The 18980-nt window shown below is 38.5% G+C and overlaps 11 protein-coding genes across 11 annotated transcripts; 3 read left to right on the top strand and 8 right to left on the bottom strand.

Moving 5' to 3' along the window:
* Nucleotides 1-138: 138 nt before the first annotated feature.
* mrx11 (mitochondrial expression network (MIOREX) component Mrx11) lies at nucleotides 139-612 on the top strand (the record flags this gene model as incomplete). Its single annotated transcript, XM_056183876.1, has 1 exon — nucleotides 139-612. One exon carries the CDS (start codon nucleotides 139-141, stop codon nucleotides 610-612), a length of 474 nt encoding a protein of 157 aa, XP_056036516.1.
* Nucleotides 613-868: 256 nt separating this feature from the next.
* Nucleotides 869-1549, top strand: pom34 (nucleoporin Pom34; the record flags this gene model as incomplete). Its single annotated transcript, XM_056179150.1, has 1 exon — nucleotides 869-1549. The coding sequence occupies one exon, from the start codon at nucleotides 869-871 to the stop codon at nucleotides 1547-1549; it is 681 nt and encodes a 226-aa protein (XP_056036062.1).
* Nucleotides 1550-1917: 368 nt separating this feature from the next.
* gls2 (glucosidase II alpha subunit Gls2) lies at nucleotides 1918-4677 on the bottom strand (the record flags this gene model as incomplete). Its single annotated transcript, XM_056179149.1, has 1 exon — nucleotides 1918-4677. The coding sequence occupies one exon, from the start codon at nucleotides 4675-4677 to the stop codon at nucleotides 1918-1920; it is 2760 nt and encodes a 919-aa protein (XP_056036059.1).
* A 724-nt stretch (nucleotides 4678-5401) lies between these two features.
* Nucleotides 5402-6007, bottom strand: taf11 (transcription factor TFIID complex subunit Taf11; the record flags this gene model as incomplete). The annotated part of the gene is made up of 1 exon (XM_056179148.1): nucleotides 5402-6007. The coding sequence occupies one exon, from the start codon at nucleotides 6005-6007 to the stop codon at nucleotides 5402-5404; it is 606 nt and encodes a 201-aa protein (XP_056036060.1).
* A 223-nt stretch (nucleotides 6008-6230) lies between these two features.
* On the bottom strand, nucleotides 6231-8330 carry jmj2 (histone demethylase Jmj2; the record flags this gene model as incomplete). Its single annotated transcript, XM_056179147.1, has 1 exon — nucleotides 6231-8330. The coding sequence occupies one exon, from the start codon at nucleotides 8328-8330 to the stop codon at nucleotides 6231-6233; it is 2100 nt and encodes a 699-aa protein (XP_056036065.1).
* Nucleotides 8331-8775: 445 nt separating this feature from the next.
* bqt2 (bouquet formation protein Bqt2) lies at nucleotides 8776-9252 on the bottom strand (the record flags this gene model as incomplete). Its single annotated transcript, XM_056179146.1, has 3 exons — nucleotides 8776-8884; nucleotides 8938-9100; nucleotides 9189-9252. 3 exons carry the CDS (start codon nucleotides 9250-9252, stop codon nucleotides 8776-8778), a joined length of 336 nt encoding a protein of 111 aa, XP_056036066.1.
* A 421-nt stretch (nucleotides 9253-9673) lies between these two features.
* On the bottom strand, nucleotides 9674-10600 carry SOMG_00351 (spermidine/spermine/histone N1-acetyltransferase; the record flags this gene model as incomplete). Its single annotated transcript, XM_056179145.1, has 5 exons — nucleotides 9674-9919; nucleotides 9976-10006; nucleotides 10062-10096; nucleotides 10193-10311; nucleotides 10510-10600. 5 exons carry the CDS (start codon nucleotides 10598-10600, stop codon nucleotides 9674-9676), a joined length of 522 nt encoding a protein of 173 aa, XP_056036063.1.
* A 343-nt stretch (nucleotides 10601-10943) lies between these two features.
* mtf1 (mitochondrial RNA polymerase specificity factor, predicted rRNA methyltransferase Mtf1) lies at nucleotides 10944-12044 on the bottom strand (the record flags this gene model as incomplete). The annotated part of the gene is made up of 1 exon (XM_056179144.1): nucleotides 10944-12044. The coding sequence occupies one exon, from the start codon at nucleotides 12042-12044 to the stop codon at nucleotides 10944-10946; it is 1101 nt and encodes a 366-aa protein (XP_056036064.1).
* An 858-nt stretch (nucleotides 12045-12902) lies between these two features.
* On the bottom strand, nucleotides 12903-14441 carry dld1 (dihydrolipoamide dehydrogenase Dld1; the record flags this gene model as incomplete). The annotated part of the gene is made up of 1 exon (XM_056179143.1): nucleotides 12903-14441. One exon carries the CDS (start codon nucleotides 14439-14441, stop codon nucleotides 12903-12905), a length of 1539 nt encoding a protein of 512 aa, XP_056036753.1.
* Nucleotides 14442-14635: 194 nt separating this feature from the next.
* On the bottom strand, nucleotides 14636-16396 carry sgt1 (snRNP binding protein Sgt1; the record flags this gene model as incomplete). The annotated part of the gene is made up of 1 exon (XM_056179142.1): nucleotides 14636-16396. One exon carries the CDS (start codon nucleotides 16394-16396, stop codon nucleotides 14636-14638), a length of 1761 nt encoding a protein of 586 aa, XP_056034776.1.
* A 675-nt stretch (nucleotides 16397-17071) lies between these two features.
* Nucleotides 17072-18802, top strand: gaa1 (GPI-anchor transamidase complex subunit Gaa1; the record flags this gene model as incomplete). Its single annotated transcript, XM_056179141.1, has 1 exon — nucleotides 17072-18802. The coding sequence occupies one exon, from the start codon at nucleotides 17072-17074 to the stop codon at nucleotides 18800-18802; it is 1731 nt and encodes a 576-aa protein (XP_056036756.1).
* Between the last annotated feature and the right edge of the window lie 178 nt (nucleotides 18803-18980).

The following is an 18980-nucleotide window of genomic DNA, read 5'->3' as shown; positions in this document are numbered from 1 at the left end:
CTTTAGAATATATGTAAATATTATACGACTATTCTTAATTCAGTTGTTTTTAATTACTACACCACTTCACCAATTTTTTGTGAGACCATAAGACCATATGTCTGAACATTGTATGATTTATGTTTAGCCTTTACCAATATGCAAAGTAGACTTTTCCAAGAGACATTATATTCTCGCCTAACTATTCATAGGATTCTTCCTTCAGTGCAGGCTCAATCGAAATATTTCCAACCATTGCTTTATCCCAAATACCGCCAGTATTCGTCTAAGTCTCCATCACAAAGTCCTACAACCTCAAAAACCCAAAACCTGTGGAATCGTTGTCTGAAACTTGCAGGAAAACAGGCAGAAAATTTCAAAGACAAGCCACTTAGTTATGCGCTTGCATTCTTATTCCTTCATGAAGTAACTGCGATTTTACCTCTTCCAATGTTTTACTTCTTGTTTCACTCGCTCGACTGGACACCTTCCAGTTTGCCTACCGAGTTCCTTGAAAAAGGAGCTGGTGTTGCGTCCAGGATATTTGAAAAAATTGGATATAATATACCCATCGAACAAGTTTCTAGAGTCTTAATTGATGGAGCTGCTGCTTATGCCTGTGTTAAGGTATGAATCTCGCTAAGAAAAAAGCTAAAAAAATTTTTCGGTAATATCATAAAAAAGGACAAGTAAAAGTTCGCTTGCGAATATGTGTAAAGCTTAAAATCTAAGCGACCTTAGTAAATATACTTAGACTCGTGTCAGAGAAAGAACTAACAAAGAACCAGATACTCCTACCTTTGAGAATATTCGCTAGCGTCGCATTAACGCCTTTCTGTGCCAAGATTTTAAATAAAGGCTTGTTTTATATTTTCCGTAAACGACTTTAATGACTACTCCGTTTTCGCAGTCTGTTTTTGCTCAATCTCTCTTCGAAGAGAACCCAGCAAAAAATGCAGAGATAATTGAGCCATCAACACAAACTTCGCCATTCCTTGTTTCGAAACGACAAAAAGATGTAGGTGGAGACTTACGACGCTCTAAAACCACTTCGGACGTTCATCCAGTTGCGTCGTCATTGGAAGATGCAAATTCCGACGCGTCTACTTCGTCAAAATTGCTTCCTATTCAGGAAATTCCAAAACAACAAGATCATTCAGGACCTCCTCCTTCTGGCTATTGGAAACACCCTGTCGTTGATACTGTCTCCAAACGTCTTCACGATCAGATCCCTACCGACCGCACTTGGAGCCGCATGATTTCTAATCTTTTTGCTCTCGTTTGCTTTCAATTTCTAAAGTGCTTCCTTCCAAAAACGAACTCTATCAAATTTGCTTCTTGGGCGCTTCAGTTTTTGCTGGTCCTTAACATCCTCGAGGCTTTTTGGCAATTTATTCGCCCTCGACCTACTTTTGATGATTTAAAGCTAAGTCCTAGTCAAAGGAAGCTTCTTGGTTTACCGCCAGCTGATCCAAGTTCCACTCGCGTGCCAGGCCCTAGCTTTCAACAGTCTAGCAAGATGTCAAGTTTAAAGACTTTTCCTTCACAGCGAAGCACTACTTGGGCTTAGGTTTTTTTTTCTATATCCGACATTTACATCTATTTAATCAATATTTAATTCGTCAATTGTGCGAAAAGGGTTCGCCTTCTATGTTCTACTTTGTGTCGTTCTTTTTATGTTTCTCGCGGATTAATCATTGCATTCCGACTCTAATTTATGTCTGAACAATGTGTAAATTTAGGGTCTTGTAATCTTTTTCTCAATTCATCTTTATTATTCCTTCTATTGATTTAAACTTTCAAGAGCATTCTTTTCTTTCGACTTTTGCTTCTCTTCCGTTTCTAACTATACTTTACAGAATTTACGGAATTCATTTCTGAGGTATAGCAAATGCTGCCATAATCAATCATCTCATCATTTACTAAATATTAAAGAATTTACACTAAATATAAATTAGGTTTCTGTACGACGCCGTCCGTATTAACCTTTACATCCCAGCTCTTAACACCGGACATGCCGTGCTTGTGAATCTTAATCTTTTGGTGATTGTCGCCAATTAATTTGATACGTTCCACCTTAAGATGCTTCATAGACTCTGCATATCGTACGCCTGATTGAGGGTGTGGATGAGTATCAAATACATCCAATACACCGTCATTAAAAGTGAACTTCCGAGAAATATAAGCGCCTTTTTCATATTCAAATGAAGTGCCGTCATCCATATACAGTTCACCGCTAGCTGATCCCGTTTTACCAGACACTGCAATGTATAGAGTATAAGGATCGTTTATAGTAAGTTCAGAGGCACGTCGTATACGTTCACGTGTAATTAAAATATTACCTCCTCGTAATAAGATGGGGATTCTTCCTAGAGAAGCAGGAACAACATGCTTCCCCTTGCCCTTCATCTCATCAAAATCGTAAAAATCATAATAAGTTTCATCATCTGCAATATAAACAGCTGTTTCACTTACACCAGGTTCCAATACCGGCTTTACGAGAAGCCCTGAATCGCCTAAATAAAATTGATCATCAATATCAAAACCTAGTTCGTCTGCTGGATGGACTAAAAATTGAGGCCGAAGAATTGGGAGACCTGTCATATGAGTTGTACGAAATGTCGTGTACCAAGTTGGAAGTAAGCGGTAGCGAATTCCCAATAAATTACGAACCATTGAAGTATAAGGTTCGCCGTAAAGCCATGGCTCCCTACGCTTTGTGTCTATATGAGCATGTGCTCGGAAGAACGGATAGAAAATACCCAACTCGTACCAACGAACAAAAAGTTCCGGGTCTGGGTTTCCAAAAAATCCAGCAACGTCAGCACCTGAAAATGGCATTCCGGCTACTCCGTTTGTTAACACAGTAGCGAGGGATCCACGAAAATGCTCCCAAGTACTCAAAGTGTCACCGATCCAACTAGCCGCCAGGGTATTGGTGCCAGCAAAGAAAGAACGAGTGAGAATAAATGGTCGAAGTTCTCCATGATCTCGTTTTATCAGACCCTTGTAGGTGCTGTTAATACATTCATGTCCGTAAATATTATGGACGTCACGATGCTCCCAACCACCATGATGAATAGCATCGCGATGCATAGATGTTTCAGGACCTTTGAAAACCGACGGCTCATTCATGTCATTCCAAATAAATAAATTCTTGTCGGAACCTTTAAATCTGTCGTAAGAATAAAGATCTCCCCACCATTGCTGGCCTTCCATATTGAAAAAGTCAACCCATATAGAATCTCCAGGCCAGCACTCGGCATTGTAATTATCAACACCAGACGAATCCTTCACAGTAAAATCATTCTCTAACAAATCTTTAGATACGAAATAATTTGGATCGTTTTTGATATGAGGATCGAGAATTACAACCATCTTACGGCCATTTGAATCCAGCTTTTTTAAAGTTTCTTGAGGATGAGGAAATGTTGCTTCATCCCAAGTAAAATAGCGACGACCAGACGTGTAATCAATATCTAACCATATAGCATCATACGGCATGTCAACTTCATTAAATGTGTTGTCAACGGTCTGAACATCTTCTTCAGAGAAGTAGTTCCAACGGCATTGATGGTAGCCTATGGAAAACAAGGGAGGTAACTGAGTGCGGCCAGTCAATCCTGAATATGCCTCATAAACGTCCAAAGCAGTAGGACCTAAATAAATAAACACGTCCATCTTTCCTGACTCAGAATACCAATGGGTTGATGTTGAGGATGCGTCTTTTTCTATGTCAATCCACGTAGCCGCAGCGTTTGACCAAAAGATGCCAACATCTGAATTTACCTTATGTGCCTGCATAAAAGGAATTGCACCATATTGACTCATAGGAGAGTCGACTTCATATTCAAAAATATCAACATTATATAAACGATAAGGATCAGTATATCCCGTCTCAGAATTGTTTGTTTCCTTCAAAGAAAGTGACGAAGTGTGCTCAGGAACACCATATACATGTTTATAGCCGATGAAGCTAATGTCTAAGCCAAGACTCTCGGGTCCACGAGGCTTGCTGTCAAGAATATTATCAAACTTTTCCTCCCACATACCTAGCGATTCATCCTTCTGAGAGCGTTCGGAACGAGGACGGTAATGCTCCATGTTCAATAATTGACGTTGATTCAAGACAACTTCGACATTACCGTCACGCAGAAACTCAATCATAAATGGCTGGAAATGCAAAACCATTGAAAATTGCTGATTATTTCCATAATCGACTTTCAGTAACTTTTTATTATGCGTTGTAACTTCTGGGTGTTCTGTATCAATGTGAATTCGGCTTCCCAAATCATGATATTGAGCAACATCAAATCTATCCTTTCGAATTTTCGCACCATCATAATCAACATTACCCTCCAGACGACGTTTTTCATCAAGTTGAAAACGAGTGCTTCCATCCTTTAAGAACGATATTGTGAATGGAAACAATATCTCCTCCATGTTTCCAGGAACTTGTTTCTGTAAAATACCACTGAGAATTCCATCACTGAAAGTGATGCTAGAGGTATCTAATTGAAATTGTCCTTTGTAATTGGGGTCATACTTTTGCGCAGATGCAAGCTGTCGATTTCGTTTTGCAAATCCATCTTGCGCAGAAGTACGAAAAACGTGTCGAAAAGCAGCTTCAGAGCTTCCAATTACAAACAATCCTAAGATGACCCATTGCAAAATCCATCTAAACCTTACCAAATTCATAATCAAAACATGGAAGATTTTGTTGGAATTGTTGAAACTACAAGGTTTTTATGGAAATTGTGCTAAATATTGGATGAAAATATGAAGAAAATGTAAAAAATTACCACCAAAAGACGGTGTTAAGTCAAAAAAGGAGAATGGTAGTTGTCAAGAAGCACACTGCTACAACAGTAGACGTGGAGACGATGAGCAAATGCAGATATCAAAATCAATTATGTACTCACTTTACTCATCTTTTTACTAGAAACAACAAAATAAATAAAGTAAAACTTAAATAACTAAATATCACTTATCAAAAATGTTTTAAATTATTCATCACAGTTGTTATTCATCCACAGATAAAATATACAACAATCGAAACTAAGAAATGTGATTTAGTAATTTATAAATAGATTTTAAAAGAAGCCATAAAACGTATCGTTCAAAGCTTGAACGATCAATAGCTGAACCCTACGAAGGAGTCAGGCGATAAAAATGCAGCTGAAAACCATGACTGAATATATTCAATCCCGCAGTCAGACTTCTCTTTCCTGGGATGTTCCTCACTTTGAGCCATGTTGGAAATCGGTATTTCTGTTATTGGAAGTCTTATTAATACTTGGTATGGGTGCAGCACAAACCATTCACAATTGTGCTTTTCCTATTATAATCCAGATGTTTAAAACTATATTAGTTATTTCCGATTTACGATCAAGCTGAAAACTTCTAACAATGTCTGGCAAATTCACCGAAACATTTTGTTTGAACGACGACTTTTTGGGATTACTCTTTGGTTTTGCCGTGAAAGTCGATATGCTTCTCGCAAATGATCAGGACTAAGCGGTCCAGTATCCCCCCAATGATCCTGGATTCTTCGAGCCAGTTCAATCATTTCACCTACAAAAACCTTAGAAAATCCAGATATGACAATCGCAACGTTCGGGGTGACACTTTGATTGAGGATTTGGTTCGCCAGCTTTTTGACATTCGTTTTATTGAGATTTGCTCTTCTAAACACTTCATATCGTTGCATTTGTTCTTCGTCAAAGCTATCCAATAAATATCTTGTTCTCACTTTTTCGTTTGTATCATCATCTGCCTCACCCGCTTTGGTTGTAACGTTGGAAATTGCGGCTGTTCCAAAGTCATCCCGATCATCTTCTTCCAATTCGTTTTCATCATGTCGATTCCACACTTCTTTTTCTTTTTCCTTGTTATTTATACTAATATCGTTTACAGGAGAAGCTGTTCGAGCTTTATGTTGGATACTAGACGTTGGAGATTCTGATCTTTCCAAACTTGCGGGGCTTTGCGTTGTCGGTAACGCTGAGCTCGATTCGTTCCTCTTCATACTTCGAGGTTTCAAATTCACCGTTTTATAGCTTGAAAAAGCCTGATTTGGTGGAAGTCTGACTTCTTTGTTTAAAACGCCATTGACAGCAGCAGAATCCTAGTATTACCTTAAATAGCGAATTATGAAGGAGCTCGTAATTCTGTAACCAATATCAAAAATAATAATAAAGATGGAAGAACTGCTTTTGTTTGCCATTCATAGTCCATGTAATTTTAATAATTTAAGAAGTGTTTGAAAGATTCAAATTCAGCAAACTTAGCAATTCCGTATCGCGTATTCGAAGCTGCAAAGTCTTCTTTTCAAATTTGCAATCACAAAGTTTTTCCATATGTTTTGTGCAAGCAATCGAAGATGTACAGGGACAAACGATTTTCGAGAAGTAAGAGTAAGCATTACAATGTACACATTGCCATTGCTCGTCCGTCTTTAGAGGTTCACGAACCAACGCTTCTTTCAAGTGATGCTGCTCTCTAAGAAAAGTACGTTCGCTTTGTTCTCTCTCAAATGCTTCGCGGAGACATGGTAGGATTTCTTCATACGCAACCACATCAGTATTCTTCGTAGCAAGTTTATATATTAAACGATCATGTGAAAGTACCGTTGGTTTAAGGATACTTTGGTACTTAAGGGCCCCTTCCAACGAGTAACCATCTAAAAGCCAATTTTTGGGGGCAAAATTGACGGCTTCATTAATATTAAACCCAAGGTTAATACCACCATGAAAGCACTTTGGAAAGGTGACAACGAACTCATTTGGAGCTTGATCAACGTAATATACTTTAACTCCTCGTTTTGTCAACTCTTTTGGATTAGTCATAGCAGCAAGTTGGTATAGTAAATCAGGCTGACAGGCTGCTAAATCGGGTGCTATTTCACGAGCTGCTTCCTCAAACTTAGAAGCATGATTACCAGGAATACCATACCAAAGTTTTGTTTCACCAGAATGCTGATAGTTCGCTGAATATGTATAATTATCCTCAACGTGCCAACAAAACGTCGAAAAGCACATTCCGATATATAGCCAAGGGGACGTAATCCCAGACACAGCGTTTTCAACAAATCGAAGTAAAGAGCCATCCGAAGAAGCTAGGACGTTTAAATTCCATGGATCTCTTGAATACGGATTTTTTGGGTTTTTCCGCCAGTGCGGAAAGGCACTGCCCTTGTCCATAGTAGATAAATCAGCGCCATATTCGACCTCATAGGCTTCTTCTTTACTTTTTACTAACTTCCAGTATTCTGCTTCCACAAGTTCGTCAGTTATACGCGTTTGGGAATCAAACTTTGAAAAATACTCAGTCTTAAAATTATCGCATTTCCTTTCGAACTCAGAAAGAGTATAAATATCGCCCATTTCAAATCCAAACACGTGAGGTGTTAATATGCATTCTTTACAATACGATTCTTTACCAAGGCATTCAATAGAAAAGTCGATTTTTTTTTGACAGCTTTCACAGGTTTTCACTCGTCTCTTTCTTGCACGATCTATAGCTCTGTTATGTTTCTGAATATTAGCTTTCTCTTCAGAACCCGATTTTTTCTTCAAAGGGCTATGGAATGAAGAAGTTTCTGTTCTTTGCGTCCTTGATAACTTATCGGTGAGCGTTAACTCATGATCTTCCACTTTTGTGAAAAGAGGCTGGTAATTACATGCATCAGATGACAATGTAGCAACGTACGCTTCAAAAGGAGCAATATATTTTGAGTAGATGCTCTGTATTTCCTTCTCAGCTCTTGAAGTATTTGGTAAATTCATAGATACTAGAGCCCTTTTCCAATAATCTTTTGGAATTGCTGCTCCTTTTGAGAATCCTAAGCGTTCCAGAGAATTTCGTATTTGATATAGATCCACTGTCGTGTTACCGACTACAAATATTTGCGGTAGCTCAATGTTTCTGTTGCAAAAATACCTAAATACCCGTTCGTCATATGCGGCAGATTCTCGAAATCCTAGGTCCATCATGCGTAAATCTTGGCGTCTTGCACGAAAAGTAAATTTATCCATGTCCAATTCAAATGATGGTTTCCAACCACTAGGAGGTACTATCTTGACAATTCCAAAGTCTTTTGCAATTGGCGTGATTTTTTGAATGTATCGAATCGCGTCTGTAAATTCTTCATCGCTAGGGTAAAACGTTGGTGCAGGAGAAAGGCCTAATGCTGAAGGGCGATTCCGATGGTTATTTATATTTGAATTTTCCAAGTATCTGCCATTCCTCCGCCTTGTTGTTATATGGTCTGTTAAAGTTTCGTTTGACCGAGGTTGATATGCAACCTGAGCAGGTCGTGAATTGCGAACAAAAGGATGGCTCATAACCATTGAAGCTTTTGTATTTCAAAATTCCTCTCAGACAGGAGGTGGTTCTTTTCAATGTTTGAATAGACAAGGCTCGTACCACTGAACAACTGTAAGGGAATGGGACGAAATTATATAAAACTTTGTTTCATTTAAACCTGTCAGTTTTTAGAAATCCTCTAGTGATGCATTAAAAAGGGAAAAAAATCTAAAGGTCGAGCGACAATTGCTTCAATTGACCAGAAATGTTTTCAGTGAGTCGTTTGGTGGTTTCGTGTAGGGGAAGAGAAGATCAGACAATCAATGAAAGACGAAAAGCAGTTATTCATTCCAATGGATTCAAGCTTTCAAATTTATTTTAAGTAAAAGGAAATGACTATTTTGAGGGAACTTTACGCGTGAGATTAGAACCAAGTCGAGTTATAACTTTCAAAAAAGAAAGGGCAGTTTTGAAGGATTTGAGGCACAACTAAACACTAGGAGAATGAAATGGTTGCAAATAAACCGTTTGGATTCGATGGTCAACATATAAAGGCTCTACTTCATTAAAATGGATGATGGGAGCAACTTTTGGTTTCCTAGTGTTGATGTAAGTAAGTTAAAGTTATCAGAAAAATGAATAGAATTATACCTTCGTCTTAAAGAAGTAACTTGCTCTGCAATCCACCAAGGGGAAGTTGTGCAAAGTGTTTGATATATGGAAAGTCGTACTTTCTTTCCAACATTCATTGAGAAAGCGTAATCAAATTTGTGATAACCTTCAGTAAGGAATTTGGTAGTACCATTGTGTATTTCTATCAATTTTGACGAGTTAATTGCAAATTGTTCTGGCATTTCGATTCAAGATTCGCACAGCATTCGAAGAGTTACTTATTTACTTACGCCAAAGTGCAATTAAATGAGAAGGAACACTCTCATCAAAATACGCGCATTTCCCTCGAAACATGTTGTTAAAAGAATATTTGCTGTATGAATGTTTACGGTTTACGCGTCATTATATATAAGGCAGGAACGCGTCGCGCAAGGTCCATCCAAAGTTTCTCTACTTTCAATTATAATATAAATATAAAGAAAAGAATTGGTTCAAAAACTATTTATTTTTATGCCGTTGTTCATATGGTTCTATGTATGTAGTGTTCCCTCTTGTAAAAAAGTCTAGGTAGGTGAACTCAAAATGATGATGCACAATACCCTAGAAGTGTTTCCGATTAATTGTGAATAAGGAATATACATCGCAGAAAACTTACTAATAAAGCCAGCAGCCATGACGCTTGAATAACAATGTGAGCAGTTTTCTTGGCAATGGCTTGTAACCAAACTCTTTGTGCACGTAAATACAAAAATATATGTCAAAAAAGGAAGCCTTACTAAAGATTATCTGGCAATTTGTCGGCTAAATTCTTCAACTTATCACCTGTAACGCGCATCATGCTCCACCCAACAACCTTTTTTGCTCCAGCTTTTTCATATACATCAATAGCCTTCTGATTCCAATCAAGCACAACCCAATCTAATCGTTTTCCTCCAATTTGCAACGACTCGCGTGCCAAATAAGAGAGTAAGAAGCTGCCATAACCTTTACCACGATGCGTTGGTTGAATATACAAATCCTCCTAGTACATCAGAAAGTGCACAAAAGAAAAATCGTAAAATTAAAGGAAATACTTACCAGGTATATGCCAACTCGGCCAGTCCAAGTACTATCAATATTGTCAATAATTCATCCCTAAAAAGCAAAGTAGTAAGTAGGCTTACCTAAAGTTCAGAAAATAAATTGCCATTCCCACAGGCTTCCATTAGTTAGCACAACACAAATTCTGTTAAGAGGATGAACTATATAAAGCAATAGGCACAGATGCTGACATGGTTGTAAAAGTTCAACATACCTTTTCATTCTCCTCAACGAAAAGACAGTAAGCTGTAGGCTTTGAATTCTCAGTGAACCCAAACGCATTCGAAAGACTCTCTTCTGTAGCTTCTACTTGATCTCTGGCTTCTTCAAAATCTGCAAGGCATTAGTAAAGACTGGAGACATGGAAAAGATAATATTGATATGCTATTTGTTCCAATGGGAATAATTTAAGGACAACATATGGTTAAATAAGGTTGAGAAACACTGGCAAGGGTCAAGAGTGTGTCCTGAAAAAATACCCATCTCGTAGGAACCTGGTCTACCAGCATTACGTTGACAAGAAAGTATTACCTGCGAGTTCAATGATGAACTGAATAACAGTTGGAACATCTTTTTTTGTAATAGGACGAATACGGACTGAATTGGTCATTTTGCTTTCCATACTGTTAGATGTTTTGGAGGGTAGCAAATATGGTAAAGAAGACAGTTGTAATCCTTATGACATGGTGATTTCATTTCAATGGAAGAGTGTCACATTGATTTGTACCTAAAGAAACAAGTAATTTTGAATATCTATTCAAGCGTCTCATTCTAGAATATAATGGTGATGCTTTTCATTAGCTACAAAAGTATAAAAATAGCTTACGAAAATACAAAACAAGTGTTCGTATAATCTTTGTAGAAAATTAAGATTATCTAAGAAGGGAGTCAAAGAAATTAAAGATTTGGATATGCAATAACGAAAGAAGGCATTATTGAAACGAGAGAATAGAAACACTTGGGCATTACACACATTCATCTTCTTTAAGAGGATCTCGTAATGGCCAGCGCTCATATATGCGAGTAATTGTTTTGAAATCTTCAGCAGATAAACAAAAATTGGGTAATTCCACATCAACACCTGCATCTCGAATTGCAGGAATTAAATTCGTAGCACCAGCACCAAGGAGTTCAAGAGAATCTTTCAGTTTTCCTCTAGATATGTACAGTAGGCCTTTGATCACTTGTGTAAATAAAGATAACGAAAGACTATTGTCAAAGGGTTTTGGAGTAAGTTCCACTAAAATATGCCCATCATGAAGAGGCTCCATAAATTTTAATTCATCCGGGGGTTGAATTATTGGCTTCGGAAGGTATTGGGAATATTTGGGTTTGGAGGGACACCGTTTCATTAAACCATCATGAATAGACTGATTTCCTACAAGCACTCTAGTATCTATAAATGCTTCACGGCGTACAGCTGTCATCGATCTATTCCGAAACCCTTGAGACGTTAGAATAGTGATTGCTGGTGAGCGAGGAAGCCATAAAAGCACTCGGACTCTTCCATAATAACCAAGCCAATCTCGGCTTGCAAGGTACTCTACAATTTGAGAAGTAAACAAAAGACCATAGTAATGAATAGGGACATGAGCTGCAAAGAGCAGTTCTTGATGGGGAGAAGCAGCCTGCTCTTCTTCTGATTGCCGTGTAGCCTGTAAAATTTGAGATTGAATAAGTTCAGAGTATGTACTCCACTTAAATCCTTCCTTTTCTATCAGCTGCATTCGGCCACCTGTTTGATTGGATAGTTTTCGTAAAGGATCAAAAAATGTGTCTCTAGACTCGAGAAGGATATGCTTTTTCGGTTTGAAATAATTGTACAAAGAAGTAGACATCACACCTGCCGCAGGCGCCATTTCAACAATGGTTAAATTTGGGCTATACTGCTGTTTCAAATTACTAGCTTCCAACGCTTTGTCCATCAGATCTTGGTTTATCAAGTATGGGGAGCTCTGAGGTTTATCTTTTCTATTGTTTTTAGCAAGCTGTACTTTTCCTGGATTTATAAAGTTTCCTGCTTTCACATCATCATATTTTCGTTTGGGAAGCAATCGAAACGACATACTAAGGCCAAAACTTCACTTATTCAACTAGGTATCTTGTTTTTTTTACCGCGCAAATCAATGTATAAAAGAAAAATCAAAAGATTTAAAACAAAATATTTACCATAAGCTCAGAATCATCCTATTATTCGGGTTTCATGTTCTTTACCATCAACGCTTGGGAGGAGGTTAGTTATTCTCTTAGCGATTCTCTAGCTATAGGATACCGTCATTGGGCGTCAAATTGACAGGATTAAACGACTTCGACTTCTTCTTTTAGTTAGATTCAATACAATAAGTAAAGAAAAAGGGAATACTTATTGAAACATGCATTTCCCTGTTTTGGATTCTCTTTTTGTTTATTACTGAAGCACTAAATTTGGAATAAGGGCCTTCAGCGCGTTGGTAAATAGAAAACAAATAGCTTCTTTAATGAATATTCATTGTCAAAATCGCATTTAGTAGAAAGTAAATGACCTTCATTATTGAATACTGTATGTTTCTTCGTACTCGTCTTTCGTGTGATTATCTTTTGTTTTCAAGGATTCAGTAGCATGGGTTGGACTAAGATTCTCGAGACATACAAAAGAAGGCAAAACGAGTGTTTTGCTGAAGTGCAGGCTACTAGTAATTACGGTGAGTGTAAATGTAAAAAGAAACAAGACAAAATTAAGATCCTTGTATAAAATTTGACAAAATCTGCTGTATTGAAAAAGTGGAGGGAGACTAATATAATTCGTATTCAAGAAAATCATTGAAAAATATTACATATAAAACCTAAGTATTGAACAAAAGTTATTGTAGAAGAGTCTTATGGAACTCTTCTAAGGTGATATGGTTCGAAAGAACCTTTTCATAAATTGTTAAGGGGAGAGTCGCTTAAAAATGAATACTTTTACCGGTCCAAGCAGCCATCATGCCCTCCTTCACGGCTTCAGATAAGGTAGGATGGGCATGGCAAACACGAGCAACATCTTCAGCACTAGCACCATATTCAATAGCGAGAGTAGCTTCACCAATGAGTTCACCAGCCATTGGGCCGACGATGTGGCAGCCCAAGAGACGGTCAGTTTCGGCATCAGCAATGACCTTAACCAAACCCTCAGCATCCATGTTTGTCTTGGCACGGGAGTTGGCCATGAAGGGGAAGGTACCGATCTTGTACTTCAAACCAGATTCTTTGGCTTGTTGCTCAGTCATACCAACCCAGGCAACTTCGGGGTGAGTGTACATTACAGCTGGAATAGCATTGTAGTTAACATGTCCTTGGCCTTTAGCAATAAATTCAGCGGCAGCAATACCCTCATCCTCAGCCTTGTGGGCCAACATGGGTCCAAAAGTGGCATCACCAATGACACGGATATGAGGATGCTTGGTGCGGTATTCGCTGTCCATGATAACACGATTGGCCTTGTCCAATTCAATACCAACCTTCTCCAAACCGAGACCTTCAGTGTAAGGGGAACGGCCAATAGCAACCAATAAAACATCTGCTTCCAATTTCTCGCGCTTGTTCTTCTTCATATCTTCAATTTCCATTTCAACGGCCTTGCCATTGTCTTTAGCACTAAGCATCTTTGTGGAAGTCTTAAATTTAAGGCCTTGCTTGCCAATGATGCGAGAGAATGCCTTCGAGATGTCGGTATCCATAACACCACCAACAGAAGGCATGAATTCAACAACGGTAACATCTGCTCCCAATCGAGACCAAACACTTCCCATTTCTAAACCGATGATACCACCACCCAAAACAGCCATTTTCTTGGGGACTTCAGGTAAAGACAAGGCTCCGGTAGAAGAAACAATTCTCTTTTCATCGATTGTAATACCTGGGAATGCTTTTACGTCGCTACCAGTAGCAATGATGAAGTTCTTGGCTTTGATCTGGCGATCAGGGGCGCCTTGGATACCCTTTACTGCAAGAGTATTGGGGTCCTCAAAAGAACCGGTACCCTTGGCATATTCAACCTTATTTTTCTTGAACAAAAATTCGATACCCGTGGTAAGAGACTTTACAGAGTCATCCTTAGCCTTCAACATTTGACCAATGTTGACCTTGGCATCGGAAACTTCAATACCACGGTGCTTTGTATCGTGAGTGATGGTATGATAGATATGGGAGTTGTTCAGCATAGCCTTGGAAGGGATACATCCAACATTTAAGCAAGTACCACCCAAACTACCACGCTTCTCAACACAAACGGTCTTTAATCCGAGTTGAGATCCACGGATGGCAGCAACATAACCGCCTGGACCACCTCCGATAACACACAAGTCGTATTCACTGTTCTTGGATGGGCTGGAAGCGTAAAAGCGTCGGCTCAACGCCATATATACAGGAGTGCGGACATTCCCTTGAACGCCGGCGTGTTTTACGCGAAAAACGAGAGATCGTGCTGTTGATGGTTTAAAAATCATATTTTCTAACAATGAAACACGTAACGCTTTGGTTTAAGCGTGTTTCTACTTTGCACTGGCAATGTGGGTGTTGGTAAGTTATAGATTCCTAGAACGGAGTTTAATTACAGTATCTACATGAAGTGGATTAAATCCGTCTAATGAAAAAATAGAGAAGAAAATTAAATTAGTTATGAAAAAATATTCTATTTTTTCTATTTTCCTTTTGGAACTTGTATATTAAGGCTGTCTAGCAACGTAGAAATGGGTCCGCCATATGCATCAGGGTTGGCTTGAATTCCCTCTATTAGATTTTTAGCAAGATTTAAATCTATACCCAAGTCCGAAGATTCGTCCTTGAAAGGTCCAGAAGACCCTTCCTTATTTCCAACTTTTTGGGAATTTAGTTCTTCGTCCATGGCTTGCATGTACTCTTGTAAGTTCATATTTCCAGGCAATTCATCATCCGATAACTCAGAAGAATCAGACTCCAGAGCTGATGGGTGATCTGTAGCAGCAATATCTGAGGTAGGCTCCTTGAGGATATCGAAAAATTTGGTCTCGTCAAACTCAATGTCACCCTCGTTGGGTTCAGCAATTCCATGCTTTGGGAAAATCCCCTCCCGGTTCCCTGGATCATAAGTATATAATTGTTCTTCTTCTTCGGAGTTTTCAACGCCGTAAAAGTCTGGCCGATCAGAAGAGGACTCGTCGTCGCTTTCCACAAAGTTTTCAATTTTTGAAATTATTTCTTTAAGGTCATGCTCATTAAAATCTTTTTTTCTATCTATTTGTGACGCATTTGGCGCCTGTTCATCGTCTGAGGAGACTGAATCCGCAGAGCCCAAACTCTCTTTATCTGACCGAGACTCTTCCAGATCCTTCATCCTACTTTTCAGCATGTTCTCTAAATCATCAGGATCTACGTCCATGAAGCTGGTATCGTCATTTACGAGTGGTGATGCTTTTAATTCCTCGTCCGTTGGGAAAACAGCTCCTTCTAAATTTTGATCAATCAATTGTTTTATTTCATCTTGTTCATTGGAATCGTAGAGAATTTCAAACCCACAAGCAAGCTTCATGCCCAGCTCGGCTCGAATAAAAGCTGGCTCTTTACCCTGAGAAGGCAATGAAAAGGGCGCAAATTTTCGAGTTCGCTGCTGAGCCAGCTGAGCATATAATAACGGCGTAAAGTATACAGTCATGGTAACAAGATCTTTGGGATAGAACTTTTCCATGGAGTCACATTTCTTCTCGGATATTGGATCACGGTAATAAAAGGCGGTAACGGCTTTGCTAATAAGATGTTTATTTTTTCTTAATAAATAAGCGATGGATCTTGGTATAGTTACGACAGCTCGATGGTGGTTGTTTGCTGTTTCAGGATACTCCTCGAGTCGGAGTTGTATACTCTTGTTCACTTTTGGAGGGATATCAAAGTTTTCTCCAATATTGATTCGCTCAATAGCTTCATTTCTAGACAAAGGTTTACATCTTTCATACGCTTGAGGACTCGCTCTGTCGGGACGAAGCAGAAGGACATTTCCATCATGAATCCATACACGATAATCTGAATTATCTTCATCAATCCATTTTGGTATAGAGAAAGCAGCCTCAATCAACAGAAACTCTCCATCCGCATCAATAATCCTACAGAATGCATTTTTTACACTTCGACTGGCCTCGAAAAGCAACCAAACAATCCACCACTCATCTGCAATGCAGTCGCCAAAATCCGTAGATCCAAAGAGACAATAGAATCCATGAATAGTATCTTCACTCAGTGTAAATCTTTCATTTTGCCAAATACGATCCTTGCCGTACGTTTCCATCAAATGTTCTAGCTGTAATTTAAACTGCTTGGCACTTGACTTTTGGTCTTCCAAGGATGAAGAACGAAATACCACGAGTACTCTACACTCATTTTGGCCTATGGCTTCTTTGTCAAAATCTTTAAAATCCATCGTACTATTCATTTCCAAGGCAAACCTTTGTTCACTCGAATTTATCTTCCAAGAAATGGATTTTGGGGGTTGAAAACAAGAAACAGCCTCGTATTAAATACAAAATGCAAGAAACAAGAAAGGAATTTCTACAACTCTGAAGATGGTAGTTTCCTGTTTTTGTAATTCTTGCCAACTCGTCTGGTTCGCTGTTTTACACTAAAAAACAAACCCAGTAGGAAAAGTGTTTGCAAAATAATTATGGTATCTAGATTTTCAAGTGAAGGTTAGAGCCAGCTACGAATGCATATGAAAAAAAAAAACTCTACTAACTTCTTGTTTATCGATGAAGGGTAAAAATGTGTTTGTTTATCGTATACAAATAATTGTATACCTGTTACTTTTGTGTGACCTCTTGCGCGCTATGTAAAACCACTAGTCATTCCTTTTTGCCTGTATTAAAAGTCAGTTGTCTTCGTTCTTTTGTCGTATAATGTTTTACAAACTTGTTGCAATTCAGTATTTGAATTTGCGTAATTGAACGAAATATTAGAGACAAGTATCTTTGTAAACAAACGAGCGACGCTTAAGAAACAACCTAAAAAGAAGAATTCATGCGAATTTTTGGAAAAGTTGAGTAGAAAATTCTGTAGAAGACTTCATAAAATCCTATGTCAGCTGTGGAATTACAGATATAAAGGATCGAAAATGAGTGTAATAACTAAGCTTCAGTCTCGGTTGGTTCCCTTTATAATCAGACATCTACTATTCTTTCAGATTATATGTACACTAATTGGTGCCTTATATATATTTCTACTTCCATCGGTGCAATTTTTGAAAAATCTGCGTGTGTCGGAAAATGCCTTGCTTCCTGGACAAGTCAACACATACTTTGGAAATGAAAACACAAAAACGATGCGGGCCGCTCTTTCACTTGTCCGGGGCTGGTCAAACAAAGACGAAGCTGAAGAGTGGAACCCGATGTTCCATGATTTAGAGACCATATTTACGACTATGGGAATGGCCGTTCAAAGACAAAACTATACAACTCACGTTTACGAAGAATCTCACGAAGGATCAAACTTTTATACGGTTTTCCGGTCTCCTAGAGGTGATGCAACTGAGTCTCTCTTACTGTGCGTTCCCTGGAAGGATAATGAGGGCTATTATAATGAAGCAGGGCTTGCTTTAGCTATCAGTTTAATGAAATACTTTCAAGGTTGGTCTCTTTGGTCTAAAGACATCATCCTTCTCGTTCCAGATCATCCAGTCTCGGGAACCTCTGCATTTTTGTCTGCATACCACGATCAAACTCCTTTCGCTTATAGCATTAACGGTCTTCGATTCAAAGCAGGAACCATTCAGGCTGCACTAGCAATGGAACTTCCAAGAAAAGGAGAAAATAATGATGTGGCAGAGATTTTGTATCAAGCCGCGAATGGTCAACTCCCAAACTTGGACCTGATCAATACTGTAGCAAAGATCTTCATGTCGAGCTTTATGTACTCTCTCAAATTGCATGGTGAGGTATACAATCCATATACGTCTTCCGATTACAGCTCCAGGTTAAAGGCGCTTTCTCGAGGTATGGTATCACAAGCGGCTTCAAATTTAACAAACGCTCACTTTCTTTTTCCACAATACAAGATTGATGCTTTGACTGTACGAATCGATGCTGGAGATCCATTTACTTTTGACATGACTAGATGTGGACAGGCTATTGAAAGTTGCTTTCGATCCCTCAACAATCTATTAGAGCACTTGCATCAATCCTATTTTTTTTATTTTCTGTTAAATCAGTTTACCTTTGTTAGCATTGGTGATTATATGCCAGCTGCATTACTGATCGCGGCGAGTTTGATGATTGGGGGATATCGGCATTGGATGTCTCAGCCTAAACACTTGAACATGTGGAAACCATTTTGTTTATGGTTACTTAACATGGTAACATCTTTTTTGTTCATGTACACCAGCTTTCTTACAAAAGACGCACAAAACCCAGTTGCTTTAGTTGTGGCCTATGCTGCTGCTTCTGTTGGCTTATGTCTGTTATTTCAACCTAGCCGCCGAGAGACACGATTAACGCTTGCTTATTCACTAATGTCAAAGTCTCTTCTTTTGACCACCGTAAGCACTTTAAATTTCTCACTTGCTTATTTCATTGGACTATGGCTTACTTTCGTTCAATTCCTTTCTTTCTCGTTTCCTCGATTTCTGTTATACCCTCTTGTTAGTTGCATTTTCCTTGCTCCCATCTTTTTTCCGATTGTTGTCGAAAAAGTATTTCAGTATCCGTTTCACTCTTGGTTTGATTCATATGCACTTTATAACTCATGGTTAGTGCCGTTTTCATATACGGCATTGTTATTATGTGATATCCCGTGGGCTATTCAATACATCTTGACGGATATCCGAAAAGCGAGACTTCATAGAGCTTAACGAGTTTATCATTAATTCTTGGAAGACTGACTTTTCAGTTATATTAGATGTTCTAAAATTTCTCTTGCAAACGACCTAGTCGAATTTTTTTACTATTTATATATCCTGTTGAGAAACAGAATAATATTCATAACTTTTCATTTATTTAAATAACAAAACACTTTTTCGGTAACAGTGA

This window comes from Schizosaccharomyces osmophilus, chromosome 1 (assembly GCF_027921745.1).
Source record: "Schizosaccharomyces osmophilus chromosome 1, complete sequence".
Lineage (NCBI taxonomy): Eukaryota > Fungi > Ascomycota > Schizosaccharomycetes > Schizosaccharomycetales > Schizosaccharomycetaceae > Schizosaccharomyces > Schizosaccharomyces osmophilus.
This window is presented reverse-complemented; position numbering and strand designations above follow the sequence as displayed.